Raw genomic sequence first — 18,036 nt, 5'->3', positions numbered from 1 at the left:
TCTAAAACCCAATGGCTAAAGGAACAGTGGAGATTTGGCAAACTATTCTAGGATAATTATTGTATAATTAATTATAATTATAATAATTATATATATATATTTTCTTTCAAATTTACACCTTCCAATTTCAGACATTTCAAATGATGGATGGCATTCCCTCAGAATGTATATTGCTAGAAAACTATATAGAAAATTGGACTTAATCCAGACTTAATTTGGAAGGTGTAAATTTAAAACAACAACAACAAAAAAAAAACTATCTTAGAACAATTTGCCAAATCTCCACTCTTCATGTACTCCTTGACATGTACATAAAATAAAAATGTCCTAAAAATTCTGAATAAGTTGTGAAACCAACAAAATAACGAATCCAATGAACTAAAAGTCTTTTGTGGTGGTATAATGTCTTTATTATTCCAATTTAAGCATTTTTTAGGGGAAAAACTTTGTTTGTATTAGGGTTGTCGCAATATACTGGTGTTCAAATATACGGGATTCCTCTCATTTTAAAAATAATATTAAGTATTCCTTTATTTTGACCTGGAGTCTAATAAAAGTTACACAGATAATGTAAAATGGTATCTTATGTAGGCTATAAATCTGCACATATTAATTTAACTGTAGCCTAATGTAGACACAAACATTACATTTGTAAAAAAAAAATATATATATATATATATATATATATATATATATATATATATATATAATTATTAATAATCTAATATATTTGAGGAAATATGATGAGGAAATACCATTAAAAAAAGAGTTTCCAGTCTTTTACATATTATTGTTAGGGTTGTACATTTCCAGTAGACTGATAAAATTTACAAATGACTTATTTTTTTAAATAAATAAAGCAGTATTTTATTTAGTTCTAACCAGTAACCGTACTAAGAAATAGCCCAGCGGTTTTGCTCAGAACAAATGCCATTCACTTTTAATGCCTGATTTGAGAATAATTGTCTACATTATCCACAAGTTTCCGAGGGGCGCTCCTGTAAAAAATAAAGTGGGTGAAACTTCCGGTGAGGCGGCGGAAGTAGCATTCCAATGGTGTTTTGTGTGTTAGTTAGCGAAGAGGCTAGCTGTTTTTCAGAGGAATTATTTTACTATTTAAAGACGCAAATCTTTATGAGAGATGTCGTTACGGAGCTCAGGGACAGCATGTGCTGTTCGCGGTTGTATGTATAACCGGACTAAACTAATTCAGTGGCTTAAACGTGATTGTTTTGAACATAAGCCGAAATCGAAATCAGAGATCCTGCCAACGACTGTAGTTTCCATCACCTCCCAAAAGACGACGAATCTTCCTGTGTACATTTGTTTAAATTCTTAATGTTCTATAAACTCCATCAGCATGTGTTTGGCTGTTCGCTACTGATGTTACACCTAAACTCAGGATCAAAGCCTGTGTTGACAGAATACCAAATGTGCCAGTTAATGTATTCCAGTAGCACATTCATTTATAATTTTGAATAAACTCCAAAGCACAATGACTAAGTGTGTATTTTTTATTTTAATTGTTTGTCAGCTCGCACAACTGTCTGTCACCATGCCTTGATGAGTATTGATTATTAATAATGTTATTATAATATTCCCAACCAACTACTGCGGAGGGTAAAGGTACTGTTATTTCACCCTTTTGAAATTCGTTGAGGTTGTGTTCCCACATCGTTAGCTGGTTTGGATCGCTATAACTTGAATGACTGTCAACTGTTGAATGAACGAGTGTGAAGCATGTCAAGTCGCGCTTTGTTTACTTTGAACCGGAAGACACGCCCACTTTTGACGCAAGGCCTCATGGGGCGTAGGAAACTTGTGGATACATACAGTCGGCAACGCGTCATAGTTGGGGGGCGTGGTCGGCGTGGGGGAAAGCAGCGCGACCATCCTATGTATTTGAATGACAAAAATGTCATGTTGCGAGTCATTTATGCCTGCCGACCAGCAACGGTACATTGCAAAATGAACTCTAATAGGTTATGATTGCCCTTATTTAATTAAAAACTGGGTCAATGACCCAACCAAATGGCCGGAGGTGTCGTTTCCAGACTATTGTTATCTGGTTCAATCTCCAGGTAAGACATCGCGGAAGCTATCAGCAACACAAGCCTATTACTCAATCAACTTGCGTATAAGTTATAAGTCCATAAAACCATGTCACTTACTAATTGTACGTATGCTTCACTCCAAACTATTAATCCTTTTGTAAAACGGTGATCAGTTAGTAGCTACGAAGTTGCAGAGGGACTTTGCTGACAGTTATCCGAATTCTCACAGACTGCAGTCTGTATTGAGCTGATAACCTTCAGCTGATAACGCTAATCTGAACGAGACATCCCTTATGAAAAACAACTAAATGAATCTTGTAGTATTTTAGGACAAAATATTATAGTAACGTTAATCCTGAATACTATAGTATTTTGGGACATAGCCTAGAAGTATAGAGGTATTAAAGAACATCATCAGTATTATACACTACTATAGAATACTAATAGCCATAGGATTACTATAGTTCTTTTAAGGGATGTAACGTCAGACAAATCTGGCCCACTGCCTAACACGAGTTAAACATCTACTACTATATCACACAGGGATCTCTACTCACACAATCTAATAAGATATGATTAATTTTGCCATTTTGTCCTCCTATCCGGTTCTGTATATATGTAAGAAAGGCTGTAGAACTTCAATTTATAATTTGTTAGTTTATTGGTGGTACAGAAAACGACACAGCAACTCGTCGGCATGATTGTCGCGTGTATTTCAATGAGCGCCAAGGCAATGTTTTCCCCCACGGGCTAAATTCACATCACGTGACGGGGCGTTCCCGGGCGCATTCCCAGACCAACCGACTGTATCTATTGTTTGATTATAATTTAAAAAACACTGTAGAAATGTAATTAATTAAATGAATCAGGAAATACATTATGAAATGCGTCTGTAAGGCGATAACGGCAAAAAGAAAACCACTTTTTGAAAATGAATTTTCTTTTTATTTAAGTTAATTTTAAGTTTCATAAATAAAACCATCAAGTGTTGCTGTGTTCTTGCGCAGACTGAAGCCCGCGCTCTCCGATCACTTGGAGGTGGCTGTGGTTACAAGAGGTAATAACGATACAATACTGTTCGTTTTCTCACACTCCTGATGCTGCATATGACAATCTGATTAAGATCATTCAATGACACAATTCCTGAGAAGACTATCAAATGCAGCACTACTCTCCAGAACCCCATGGATTACAAAGGGAATCTTGAAATCTATTAAACATAAAAGTAGGCTTTATAAAACTCTACATGAAAAATCATTCTAGTTCAAATAAAGAGAAATATATTTCTGAACAAGGCTTTAGCTTGCTGTTTGAGGGAGAAAAGTTTCACTCACAGGCGTCGAGGGGTCTTGTATTCTTTATGCCACACTGAAAAAAAAAGTCTGTTGGATTTACATGATTTGATAGTGTACATCGGTCCCACATGAACCAATTAAGTTTCATAAACATAATTTATTCATGTATCTTCAATGTCATGTAATTAAGTCATTTTAATATATCAAATTAAGTAGTCTCAAAGTGATTTTAATAGGCTCCCTGATTGGCTGTTTCAGGTATTTAAATTCAAATATTCATTTATCCAATTAAGATTGAATGTATTTGTCACACATTTCTATATCTAGTCTATAGCCTGCAGTTAGCTACCAATAGTACTTGGTGGTATATTGAATGCTATGGTATACATACACCATCAGCAAAAAGCAGTTGCTATAGTTGAATCTGTCCACAGCCTAACCAAATCATCCACTCTTCTCCACAATGGTAACCAACTGTAATTTAAATGGTTCTAATAATTCCAATGTAATTGAACATTAAACACAATTAAACACTAACCTTTTCTTATTTTCTCAAAAACATATAAAATAACACTTCATGTCAACATTTATTCTCTCGTAATTCAGACATATGCAAAGCATGCTGGGAATTAACATGCACCGCCCAATTTCAGTTAATGCAACACAAATCATTCATGTTATCCAACACAAACGGATTAAGTAAACTTAAATTGTACATATATTTAAGCAGATTGGACACAATCAAATTAAGTTTGGACAAAATGTAAAGCAAATATGTTGCTTAAGCTAATTTTAATTAAGCGATTTGAACAAGCAGCAAAAATCATTTTTTTCAGTGCATTTGACTAAATAATTATTATTATTACAGTATTTATCACAATAACACTGATAAGGCACATACTGATTTTCTCATTCTCTGAATTATCATTATAAAAGTTAAACAATTCAGATCAGGATTAAAATATAATTATATTTTAAATATGAAAAAAAAAATTCTTTCTACAATAGCAAAGACCACTATAGCCTGCAAACTCAATAATATCTCTGTGGAAATACATGTAAAAATATCTATATCCAAATAAAATGAATGCACGCAGTGCAAAGATGCCTCGCAAAGAAAGGATAAAAAAAAAAAAAAAAAAAAAAGAAGGAGCTGCTCGAGTCAGCAAAAGGCAGGGGATCCCGATCCAACTGGTTTATGAAGAGCACAACAGGTAAGAATAACAGATGTAGCCTGTCATTAGTTTACATTCCCAAGGTGTTTGAATTTAGACAACAACTAACACAATAATAATAATATGAATTACTATATTCCAGTGTATCAGTTGTTTAATGTTTTGTATCAATATTTAAGGTGGACTTATTGATTAGGTGCAAGAGAAGTAGTGATAGTTAAAATAATAGATTAATTCTGAAATAGTAAATTGTGCTTTGTTCCTAGATGGTCAGAGAGTGGAAAGTAATTGACAGGGGCGTAGCCAGGACATTATTTCTGGGGGGGGCCTGCCTGTGCCAGTCTTTTATTTGGGGTGGCACTTGATTGTCAAAAACTACTATTACTAAAACTCACGCGTGGCTTGTCAGGCCATAAACAATGGATTGAACTCCCTTATGACACTAATAATGTCTAACTGATAAATGTGCGAGTGCAATGTGTCATCATTATGTGGGGGGTTAGGGACCTTAACATGAGACAGGGATGTTTTTAGTGCAAATGACAGAAAGACACAATATGAATTGTCATATTAGGCAATAATTCATTTAGGGTAAACCATTGCATTTTAAGTGCAACATCCAATTTATTTGTGATAATACAACAAGTTACAACGGTTGCACAAATCATAACTAGATCATGTAGTAACACTTGAGTCATTAGTTAGTTCCAATGATCTTCACTTTATAATACGGATCCAAATAATTAGTAATTCCCACAGAAGTATCTAGTAACACTTTCATCTGTGAGCTATTACTTACTAATGGATCTGTATTATAAAGTGAAGATCATTGGAACTAACTAGTAATGACTCAAGTGTTACTACATGATCTAGTCATGATTTGTGCAACTGTTTGAGATTTTTGGTGAACTTTAGTATACTTTTAGAAAATGTCTTTAGTAACACTTGAGTAATTATTAGTTAGTTCCAATGATCTTCACTTTATAATACGAATCCAAATAATTAGTAATTCCCACAGAAGTATCTAGTAACACTTTCATCTATGCGCTATTACTTACTAGTTTGTTAATCAGAGTTTCTTGTTAGTTAATAATAGTTACTAGATTGTTAATATTGTGTTACTCATTGGTTCTTGTGTAGTTATTCATTAACAAAGGAACCGTATTCTAAAGTGTTACCCTGAAATGTTCTGTTCGCTTTGTGTCTGCTATAACAATTACACTCTTAGAAGAAAACGTTCAATATAGAACCTTAAAAGGTTCTAAAGCGTTACGTATTTGGAACCCCTAAAATGCATGTGAATGATCACAAAATTCAACATATGGTGGTTAAAAAATGTAATTAATCAATATCAGACGAAGACTTTTTATCCTCCAAAAATCTACATGATTAAAATGTGATAAGTTTAATGGGCTATATGCACGCATAAATTCCACATTTGACGCAAGGATGCTCGTCCATTTCCGGTTGTGGAGATTAAAGCGGAGGAAAACCGAGGAAAACGGGATTATGGCAGAGTCTTAAAAATTTATTGTCCTCCAGTCTTTGAAATGAAACGTACATACGTTTAGATGTAATTTTATATATAGTTATATTTATTTAATATAATTTAAAAAAAGAAGCATAAACACAACGAGGGGTGTCTGTTTTATCTGTTTTTGTGACTAACGTAGCTTTAGTATAACCATGGAGTATAAAATTCAATATAAATTCTCGGTATTGCATTAGACTCTACGATCGGCGGAAGTTATCGAGCATCCCTAATGCTTCACCGGAAATACCGCCGTGCATAGAGCCCATAAACAATAATTTAATAACAACTACAAATGTTGCAGAATAATGTAATATATGAATGAATAATAGTCTTTAAAGAACCTTTGAGCCAAAAGGGTTCTTTCTTGTCATTATTGCACTTTTTTTTAGCATAAAATGCCCTTTGGAGTTAAGTAAAGAACCCTATGATACATTAAGGCGTTTTTCCACTGCATAGGACGGTACGGTTCGGTTCGGTACGTCTCACTTGTGGTGCTTTTCCACTGCATGGTACGGTTCGCTTCAGGTCGCTTTAAAGTCCCCGTGAAATCAAAATTGAACCTATTTACTTTGTTAGCGCATATTACTAGTCTTGTGGTGAACAATTAATCCGTGCAAGTAAATATATATTAAAAAAATGTTTTACCTTGGTAATCTTTAATCAAAATCTGAAAAGTTACTTCCGGTCTGGAACGGTTGATGACGTAGGTTTCACAGTTTGGGTGGGGAAACGCTTAACCACTCCCCTCAAACCGTTAGTTTGCTATGAGCGAGAGATGGAGAGGAGGAGGGCTAGAGTAAAACCCTGCCCTCTGTTCAATATTCCGTTTCACTTGGAAATACGTCACAGCACGGGAGAAAAATCGTTTGCAACTTCCGGTTCACGGGGACTTTAAATGGTACCTGGTCTGTTCAGGTTCCAAGCGTACCGTACCGGTACTAAAATGTGACGTGAAACACTGCAGATCACTGATTGGTCAGACAGAATCGTCACTACCAGCGTCACTACTAGCGTCATTGGATTTGCGACACGAGACACTTTTTTAGCAGTATTTTTGTTTTGCTGCCATCAGTCTCATTTTAAACACATTTTTCCATCTAGCAGTTAAAAACAACCACATACCGAGAATCAGGAACACCATCCCCTCGATAGTCTCCATTGTTCCTGTGTTGTGGGTTTGAAAATGTGGCGCTCTTAAGATGATGTCATGGCAGTAGAGGCGCGCGCAAATAACGATCAGTCCCACACACTTTGAAGGGGTACTACTGCAGTGGAAACGAAAAGCGATCCGAACTGTTCTGCGCCGAGTCGAAGCGTACTGAGCCGAACCGTACTATGCAGTGGAAAAGCGCCATTATAGAACCCTTTTACCTATGAGTGTAGCTTTCACTATAATCAATGGAAGTAGCTAGGCTACACTAGACGTGATTGCGGCGCCAGCGCGTGCGTTTGAAGGGAAAAAAATAGACCAGATTAGTCTAAAAGGGATTTTACGTGTCGTCGTGAACGGAACGCTTCAGTTAGTGCCTGTACCCTAAGTGACACATTGGAATTGACTTAAGCTAACTGTCTAGCGCTAGCCAGCCAGATAATCATACAAGTTTGCAAAAATAACAGAAGCGGCGCTGCTTAACTAAACTCACTCTATGTCGACGACACATTCTTACACACTACATGCATGTGTGCGTGCATGTGGTGGTGGGGCACAATTTTCAAATAATAATCGAATAATACCAGGCAATCTTTAAATATTATTTTTGTTTGAAATGCCCATCCCTGCCAAACTGCAGAAGTCGTGTTCTTCTTCGAGACCAAGTCACTCAGTGCAACTTGCAATCTTTGCCCTCTCTCCCTCCCCACTCTCTCGTCACCACACTGTCACGTCATGAGAACCAGATATAAGCATTTTAGTCATTAAATAAATTGTATTTAAAACATTGCATCTATATAGGAGACAAGGATTCCTTGTCTCCTATTTGCATTTTTTTTTTCTGACGGTATGACGATATTGAAACTGATACCGTTGCTATTTTTAGATCCCGCGGTATACGATATTACCGTAATACCGCCCAAGCCTAGTCTACTTACCCACTTAAATTAAAGTGATAGAATAAAAGTGGTAAAAATGAACATCCTCCCTAGGCTACTCATTTCAATCCCTTCCGGTAAATATACCGTCAAAACAATTCACAGAGTGGGATAAGCTGTTATCGAAGTTCATATGGGATGGGAAGAGGCCTAGAGTTAGGTACTCAACATTACAGCTGCAAAAGGCATGGCCCTTCCTAATTTAAAATTATATTTCTATGTAGATCAATTGCGTTACCTGTGTTGCTGGTGTGACCCTAGTTACTGTGCCAAATGGAAAGAGATTGAGACATGCATCCCTGGGTACAATGTTCAGACACTCATGGGAGAGGACCATATGCCAACCGATATAACTGAATTACTTGACCCAATTGTACAATTCACAATGGAAATTTGGTATAGTGTAGCAAGACAATTAAAACTGAAGAAAGAAAGGAAAATATTAAGATGGGTAGCTCATGACAAAGACTTCAAACCAGGAATGGGTGACTCAAATTTCAAATTTTGGTTCAATAGAGGGGTTACAGATTTTTGTAATTTAATTAATAATGGATAATTAATAAATAATTAATAAGAAGTTTTCAATATCTGAAAGACAAATTTAGTTTAGATAATCGAGACTTCTTCCGATACTTACAGCTAAGAGAATACTATAATAAAGATATTAAGGACAGAAATGAACCTAATGCTGTTTTAGAAATTATGTGTGGAGCATACCAACAGAAAACGCACAAAATTACCTCAAAGCTGTACACTAGCTTAATGTCCGGTCAGAAAAACACAACCCTGTATGTCAAAGAAAAGTGGGAAAGAGAAGCAGCTGTCAAGATCTCAAATGAGGAATGGTACAAAATCTGTGAGTTGTCACAGACATCCACAAATTCACAAAAATGGAGAGAATTCAATTGGAAAAATTTCATACGATTCTTTATCACGCCATCTATTAAAGGTAAACAATTGGCTACCCAGCAAGTGTGTTGGAGGCAATGTGGTTCTGTGGATGCTAACCACACACATGTTTTCTGGGACTGTCTTGAAATAAAACCTTTCTGGACTTCTGTCCATCTTACTCTCTGCAAAGTACTGAAGTATTTTGTACCATTAACTTTTATAACAATGTATCTGGGCCTTTTGACCAATGTAAAGAAAGATGATCGATATTTGGTTAAGATATTATTGTCGGCAGGGAGGAAAGCGATAACAAGAAGCTGGCTCAAACCTGAGAAAGTTTACCATGGAGAGACTGACCTTTATCCCAAGACTGAAAGAAGCAGAATTTAAAGAAAAATGGCACAAATGGATAGCATATAAAATAGCATTAGAAACTGTGTAATCTGAAGGTTTTATTTTTATTTGTCTTTTTTTCTATCATTCTGTCACCCCCCCTGTTGCAGACCACCCCTATGAGCGTACCACCTCGAGGAGTTACCCAGAAACACCACGACCACAAACAAGGTATCAAATGTAAATAGAGCAAATGCTGTTCTGGAATTCACACGGCAGTTCCTCTTCAGACAGCCAGGGGTAAGTATACAGAAGATGCTGTTCTGGAATTCACACGGCAGTTCCTCTTCGGACAGCCAGGGGTAAGTATAGAGCAGATGCTGTTCTGGAATTCACACAGCAGTTCCTCTTCGGACAGCCAGGGGTAAGTATAGAGCAGATGCTGTTCTGGAATTCGCACGGCAGTTCCTCTTCAGACAGCCAGGGGTAAGTATAGAGCAGATGCTGTTCTGGTTTAAGCAGTAGTGCATAAACATCTCACGACTCCTCTTCAGTATAGAGCAGATACTGTTCTGGAATTCACACGGCAGTTCCTCTTCGGACAGCCAGGGGTAAGTGTAGAGCAGATGCTGTTCTGGAATTCACACAGCAGTTCCTCTTCGGACAGCCAGGGGTAAGTATAGAGCAGATGCTGTTCTGGAATTCGCACGGCAGTTCCTCTTCAGACAGCCAGGGGTAAGTATAGAGCAGATGCTGTTCTGGAATTCACACGGCAGTTCCTCTTCAGACAGCCAGGGGTAAGTATAGAGCAGATACTATTCTGGAATTCACACGGCAGTTCCTCTTCAGACAACCAGGGGTAAGTATAGAGCAGATGCTGTTCTGGAATTCACACGGCAGTTCCTCTTAGGACAGCCAGGGGTAAGTATAGAACAGATGCTGTTCTGGAATTCTCACGGCAGTTCCTCTTCAGACAGCCAGGGGTAAGTATAGAGCAGATGCTGTTCTGGAATTCACACGGCAGTTTCTCTTCGGACAGCCAGGGGTAAGTATAGAGCAGATACTGTTCTGGAATTCACACGGCAGTTCCTCTTCGGACAGCCAGGGGTAAGTATAGAGCAGATGCTGTTCTGGAATTCACACGGCAGTTCCTCTTCGGACAGCCAGGGGTAAGTATAGAGCAGATGCTGTTCTGGAATTCACACGGCAGTTCCTCTTCGGACAGCCAGGGGTAAGTATAGAGCAGATACTATTCTGGAATTCACACGGCAGTTCCTCTTCAGACAGCCAGGGGTAAGTATAGAGCAGATGTCACAGCAGGTGGCTGACTTCAGAATGAGAGACTCGGTGGGCAGATTCAGGCTTTCAATATGAGAGGCTCAATGGAAAGATGCTGGTTCTTATTTAAGACAGGGAAGTCAGACAGCAGTGCATAAACATTTCACAAGTCATCTTCAAGTCAATAGTTTGTACGTACTCACAACAGGTGGCCGACTTCAGCATGAGAGACTCGGTGGGCAGATTCAGGCTTTCAATAGGAGAGGCTCAATGGAAAGATGCTGGTTCTTATTTAGGACAGGAAAGTCAGACAGCAGTGCATAAACATTTCACAAGTCACCTCAAGTCAATAGTTTGTACGTACTCATAGCAGGTGTCTGACGTCAGCATGAGAGACTCGGTGGACAACTCCAGCCTTTCAATATGAGAGGCTCAATGGACAAATGCTGATTCTCATTTAGGACAGGAAAGTCAAACAGTAGTGCATAAACATCTCACGACTCCTCTTCACACAAGATAGACTGGAGGCACACTCCTGCACAGTGCATACTCAACGCACACAGTAAGGGGTTAATTCTGGAATAGGAATTTGCCTGGAACCTTGGGTCCAGGGCAAATTCGCTGATCATTGATATACGGTATGAGACCAGAGTCAGATAATGGAGATCTCCAATGGCACTTAACTGTTACTGCTGTCTCTCCTTCTCTATCCGGCTCCTTCCCTGCCGTGGGTTCCTCTGTCCCCTGCTGCGCTCTCCTCTTCACTCAAACATCCGCTTTTATGAACCCCCTCGTGAACGCAATGATTCAATCTCCGCCCATCTCACAGCTGCCGCTCGTTTCTCCTTTGCGGAATCCAGCCGAACTGTTTTTCATGGGGCAACCGGCGGGGTGTTACATTAAATTAGCTCCCCATGGAAACAACACCGCATTCATGGTTCTGCACTTCGTCACCTGGTGACATCCTCCCCCACCAGTCCGTTCTAGTCCCTAGAACCAGTTCCCGAGACCCAGTCCCCATACCTCTCCGGGGGTTGTCCTCGGTTTTCCCGTTGAGATCGTCTCGGAGGGGAGGCAGGACCTACCCTCCTTGGCTCAATATTTGGAGCTCTCGGAACAACTGCCCAGCCTACTAAGGGTGGCTGGGGTGCCACCGGGTCGGAGGGAGCCTCCACCAAAGGTTTTGGATAGTTCGGGCAGGGGCGGATTAGATTCCGATGTATGACTCGCTCTGGGCCCAACTTCCCCCCTGGACGGATGGTGTACACCGGCTGGTCGAGACGTTGCTGGCGTTGCACCACATAAGGCTGAGCCTCCCACCGGTCGCTCAGCTTGCCCTTTCCTTGGCGCCGATTGTCCCGCACCAAGACTCTCTCCCCGGGCAACAGCGGGGCCTCTCGTGATGTCCGGTCATATAAACGCTTATTCTTAGCAGCAGCTGTGTTTATTCTCTTAGTGACCTCTTCGTATGCCGAATGAAGTCGCTGATGGTGCTTGCCGGCCCAATCAGTCAGGCTCATAACTTCTCCTGCCGCTGCCGTCCCAAGCAGCAAATCCGTGGGCAAGCGTACATGTCTACCAAACATCAAGTACGTCGGTGCGTACCCAGTTGTACTGTGCACACTATTGTTATAAGCCTGAACCAGAGTGTGAAGATTATCCACCCAGTTACTCTGACGGTCTGTGTCCAGTGTTCCCAATAAGCCCAACAGGGTCTGGTTGAACCGCTCACATCTCCCGTTTCCCTGAGGGTGGTACGGCGTGGTGTGGGTCTTCTTACACCCATAGAGCTGGCACAGTTCCTGAATAACCTTAGATTCAAAGTTCGGCCCTTGATCCGAATGAAAGGTCTCTGGGCACCCAAATGGCTGGAATACTGTCTTCCACAAGGCATTTGTGGTGGTGACGGCAGTCTGGTCCAAAGTTGGAATGGCCCAAGCGTATTTTGTAAACAAGTCAGTTACCACAAGGATATTCTGAATACGATCCGCCGGTCGACTCAGTGTTAAGTAGTCCATGGCCACAATGTGCAGAGGGGCTTTGGCTCGTATCGGGACCAGTGGGGCTCTCCCCTCTTTCCTTGTTTTGAAGAGCGTGCAGCGCGGGCAGTCCCGGATGAATGAGTTGACTGATGCCTCCATCCCTGGCCAATGGAAATGCCTTCGCAGCAAAGATAGCGTCCTCTCTTGCCCTTGGTGTCCCAACTGAGTGTGGTAAGCTTGCAGAAGAGCCTGAACCTGGCCCTTCGGTACAACCACCTAGCAGACTGCTTCGCCCCGCTCGGCGTCTTGGATGGTCCGGCAGACCACCCCATCCCGCAGATAGAGCCTCTCCCACTGCCCCAAGAGTTTTCTCACAGCCCATGTCTGGGCCCGGTGTTCTGTCCTTTCCGGCTGCAGCACCTGTGTCAACCAGGACCGTATTGCCAGCAGCCCAGTATCTGCCGCCTGCCGTCCCTTCCACCATTCGGGGTCCCAGCCCCAACTAGCGGGGGCTTCCTCTGGCTGGAGGCCCGGTGCTTCCACAATTCCTACCATGAGTCCCTCCTCACGCTCCTCCCTGGTCTCCATTGGGACGCTCCGGCCTTCGGCCCCTGGAAGTCTGGACATTACATCAGCATTAGTGTGCTCCCGCCCCGGCCGATACTGAAGTTTGTAATCATAATTAGCCAGTTGCGCTACCCAGCGCCGTTCGACTGCCCCCAATTTAGCTGTCCGCAAGTGGACTAGTGGGTTATTATCCGTTATCACCAGTACCTTCGCTCCCCATAGATAGTCTTTGAATTTCTCGCTCATTGCCCACTTCATAGCCAGCAATTCGATTTTAAATGAGCTGTAGTTGGAATCATTTCGCTCAGTGGGGTGAAGGCTTCGGCTTGCGTAGGCAATGACTCGTTCCACTCCCTGCTGCCACTGGGCAAGCACTGCTCCTAAGCCGAGGTTACTAGCATCTGTATATAGGATAAACGGCTGGGTGAAGTCCGCATAGGCCAGAATGGGGGCCTGAAGCAGCTCCTGTTTGAGCCTCCGAAAGGCCACATCGCAGGCGGAGTCCCAAGCAACAGGAGGGGACCCGCGACCACGGGGACGGCCTGTACCCGCAAGGAGCTGATTTAATGGTCTGGCGATCTTAGAGAAACCCTTAATGTACCGCCGATAATACCCCACGAAACCTAAGAAGGACCTCACTTGTCGCACTGTCTTTGGTACACCCCACTCCTGTACAACGGACACTTTTTCTGGGTCCACCGAGACTCCAAAGGCACTTAAACAGTGGCCCAGAAATTTCACTTCCTTACGAAATAGCTGGCATTTATCTGGTTGCAACTTCAGTCCGTACTTCTCCATGCCCTGAAATACTCGTTCCAAGTGCTGAAGATGGGATGCGAAGTCAGGAGAGTAAACAATGACATCATCTAGATATACCAACGTGGAATCTACTAATTGGCCCCCCAGACACCGTTGCATCAGCCTTTGGAAGGTAGCTGGAGCGTTGCAAAGGCCAAACGGCATCCGGTCCCACTCGAAGAGCCCAAAAGGGGTAGTAAATGCAGTCTTTTCTCTGTCTTCCTCCTCCACCTGTACCTGCCAATATCCACTGGCCAGATCTAAGGTGGAATACCACGCGGCTTGTGTCAGGCTGGTTAGTGAGTCCTCGATCCGCGGTAGTGGAAAGGCATCCTTCTTGGTGACTTGGTTCAGTCTGTGGTAATCCACGCAGAACCTCCAAGCTCTGGTCTTCTTTCGCACCAAGACGATCGGAGCCGCCCAAGGGCTACTGCTCTCCCGGATGACCCCTTTCTCCAGCATCCCCTTCAACAAGGTACGAACCTCGGAATAGAGGGTCGGTGGCACAGGACGGTACCGCTCCCGGCTTGGTGCGGCATCACCAGTAGGGATCTGATGTTTCACAATGGCGGTGCGGCCATAATCCTCATCATGTGTAGAAAATACGTGCGCCCACTTCGCCAAGAGCTCCTGGAGTTGTCGTGTCTGACTGTCTTCCAGCCCTTCCCCTCGCAGGGACTCCCCCAGAAGATGGGCCGGCGTCCTCTCTCCTAGCCGTTCCACCGGCTGATTCACTCGTGCCAGGGTCACCTCAACTACAGTGGGACTCACTTGGCTAAAGCTCACTCCCCCACCTTCCCTCACTTGTTGGGGACTCACCGAAGTAACCCGGGCCAGTCGCTGCTGGTGGTACAGGTGGACTGGGTAGAAATTCTCATTCCGTCCCTTTACAGGGACTCGGCCTCGCCTGGCCGCAGCCAGCCCTCGGGCCACGTCAACGATCTGACAGTCCAAGTGGGGTTCAATTAACACCCACTCTTCTGGCCCATATGCTTGGATGGGTAACCGAGCCCAGATAACGGCCTCATTCCGAGCCGGGATAGACAGGGCATATCGACACGCAACCCGGGCAGTGTACTCACGGCCCCCCTGGGAACTGGCGGCGTGGACCCGGCGACAGTCTGCAACAATTCGTTCCCATTACCATTCTTCAGCTGGAGGAATAGTCTGAAGAGGACGAGTCTGGAACACTTCCTCCCAACAATCTGCAATAACATTCATACCGAGGAGGGCTCGATGCATACCCAGACAATGGTCCCGGACGACCACAACTCCCTTCTGTTGTACAGTGACCCCACGAATCTCCAGGTCTGTAACCAGGTAACCGATGTACGGAATGTCCAGACCGTTTGCCCCTCGTAAGGTAAGCCAGGGGGCCTCTGCCTCCTGTAGACATGGAGCACTGAACAGTTCTTTAGACAGGCTTTCAGAGAATAGGGTGACTTGGGATCCGGTGTCAACCAGGCACTGGACGTTGATGCCATTCACCTGGGTCTCCACAAGGGGGCAATGCCCGACTAGCCGGTCTCTAGGGGAAGCAGGTAAAGAAGGGTCACTTAAGGGGGTCCCGACTACTTGACCCACAGTGGCCGGTGACTCTAAAAACCCCCTTGTGAGCTGCGGCGAGTGCCGCACTGGCGACGGTAGTGTCCAGGCTCTCCACAGTTATTGCAAATTGGACGACCCTGTTCATCCCACTGGAACCTAGGCCCCGCAGGCCGGGATAGACGTCTCCCTCTATCTCGACTCCCGTCGGAGTAAGAACGCTCTCGAGGCAAGGGCAATGGACTTGGCCGGTCTCGACGGAACTCCTCCAAAAGAGTCTTGGACAGCTCGGTCATTTTTTCCCGGACGTCTTTCATGAGTTCAGCCCGAAAGGTCTGCTTCCAATCGGATGGCCCAGCAGAGACTGAATCCCGGGCCCCACGACAGCCATACAAACAGAGGGGTCCACAGCTTCCGCATGGTCCAGTTCCAAAGCCAGCGCCTCTCTCCGCAACTCCTCGAACGTCACTTCGGGATTTCGGTGGAGCTGTATCCGTAAACTCTGACGAATGGGGCCTTCCCTAAGTCCCAGGAGGAATTGATCGCGCAACAGGGTCTCTTCCCCTCCCAGACCATGGTCGCGCCTCCCCTTCAGCCTGGTATACTGTTCCCGTAGTTGCAGAGCATAGGCCCGTAGGGTTTGCCGGGGTCCTTGTTTACAATTAAAGAACTGAGTCCGGAGGACGGCTACAGGAGTAACATCGCCATACTGTCCAGTCAAGAAATCGAAGACCGCCTGTGCCGTAGCCTGAGTCTCTTCTGGCGCAGCCTGTACTTCCCTCCGGGCCTCTCCCTCAAGTGAATTTAGGACAAACTGCAATGTCTGGGAGGCACTTAGCCCCTGGAGCCCTGCCAGATATTCAACTTGGGCTTTCCACTCTGACAAGCTCAGCTCTGACCCTGATCCTCCATACCTTCGTGCCCATGGGGCTCCCATAAAAATGGCTGTGACTTGAGGCCGGGCCGCTGGCAACTCTTCGTCTGCCATCGGGTGTCTCTGGTCGCTCAACCCGACGTGGTTAACCCTGCCGACTACGCCAATTCTGTCACAGGTCGGGATGGCCCCCCCGTTGCAGACCACCCCTATGAGCGTACCACCTCGAGGAGTTACCCAGAAACACCACGACCACAAACAAAGTATCAAATGTAAAATTTTATTGAATTAAAATCTCATAAACTAAAACTGGATGTTTCTTCTTCTTGGCTGCTAGAGGTAAGTATAGAGCAGATGCTGTTCTGGAATTCACACGGCAGTTCCTCTTCAGACAGCCAGGGGTAAGTATAGAGCAGGTGCTGTTGTGGAATTCACACGGCAGTTCCTCTTCGGACAGCCAGGGGTAAGTATAGAGCAGATGCTGTTCTGGAATTCGCACAGCAGTTCCTCTTCAGACAGCCAGGGGTAAGTATAGAGCAGATGCTATTCTGGAATTCACACGGCAGTTCCTCTTCAGACAGCCAGGGGTAAGTATAGAGCAGATGCTGTTCTGGAATTCACACGGCAGTTCCTCTTCGGACAGCCAGGGGTAAGTATAGAGCAGATACTGTTCTGGAATTCACACGGCAGTTCCTCTTCGGACAGCAAGGGGTAAGTATAGAGCAGATACTGTTCTGGAATTCACACGGCAGTTCCTCTTCAGACAGCCAGGGGTAAGTGTAGAGCAGATGCTGTTCTGGAATTCACACGGCAGTTCCTCTTCGGAAAGCCAGGGGTAAGTATAGAGCAGATGCTGTTCTGGAATTCACACGGCAGTTCCTCTTCGGACAGCCAGGGGTAAGTATAGAGCAGATGCTGTTATGGAATTCACACGGCAGTTCCTCTTCGGACAGCCAGGGGTAAGTATAGAGCAGATACTATTCTGGAATTCACACGGCAGTTCCTCTTCAGACAGCCAGGGGTAAGTATAGAGCAGATGTCACAGCAGGTGGCTGACTTCAGCATGAGAGACTCGGTGGGCAGATTCAGGCTTTCAATATGAGAGGCTCAATGGAAAGATGCTGGTTCTTATTTAAGACAGGGAAGTCAGACAGCAGTGCATAAACATTTCACAAGTCATCTTCAAGTCAATAGTTTGTACGTACTCACAGCAGGTGGCTGACTTCAGCATGAGAGACTCGGTGGACAACTCCAGGCTTTCAATATGAGAGGCTCAATGGACAAATGCTGATTCTCATTTAGGACAGGAAAGTCAAACAGTAGTGCATAAACATCTCATGACTCCTCTTCACACTAGATAGACTGGAGGCACACTCCTGCACAGTGCATACTCAACGCACACAGTAAGGGGTTAATTCTGGAATAGGACGGCTGGGGGCACGAACAGACACAACAATCCTCACCTCAGTGCAAACATCAATCACTTCAAATAATCATATGTGATCACTCCACAATAGTCACTTCACACTAGGCACAGCAACTCACACCACTCGCAGTGAATAAGATCTCCCCTCGTGATCCCAGCCAGCTCCCTCCTCTTGTGCCGATGGAACAGCGTGTCC

At 43.8% G+C, this 18,036-nt stretch overlaps 1 protein-coding gene and 1 pseudogene across 1 annotated transcript; both read right to left on the bottom strand.

The window, feature by feature from the left end:
• Positions 1–11,631: 11,631 nt before the first annotated feature.
• LOC148968034 (uncharacterized) lies at positions 11,632–12,234 on the bottom strand. Its single transcript, XM_089127037.1, has one exon. It carries the CDS (start codon positions 12,232–12,234, stop codon positions 11,632–11,634), a length of 603 nt encoding a protein of 200 aa, XP_088983163.1.
• Positions 12,235–15,593: 3,359 nt separating this feature from the next.
• Positions 15,594–16,528, bottom strand: LOC148968033 (uncharacterized; annotated as a pseudogene).
• Positions 16,529–18,036: the final 1,508 nt, after the last annotated feature.

The sequence above is a fragment of the Pimephales promelas genome, chromosome 24 (genome assembly GCF_988280905.1).
Source record: "Pimephales promelas chromosome 24, fPimPro1.hap1.1, whole genome shotgun sequence".
NCBI lineage: Eukaryota > Metazoa > Chordata > Actinopteri > Cypriniformes > Leuciscidae > Pimephales > Pimephales promelas.
This window is presented reverse-complemented; position numbering and strand designations above follow the sequence as displayed.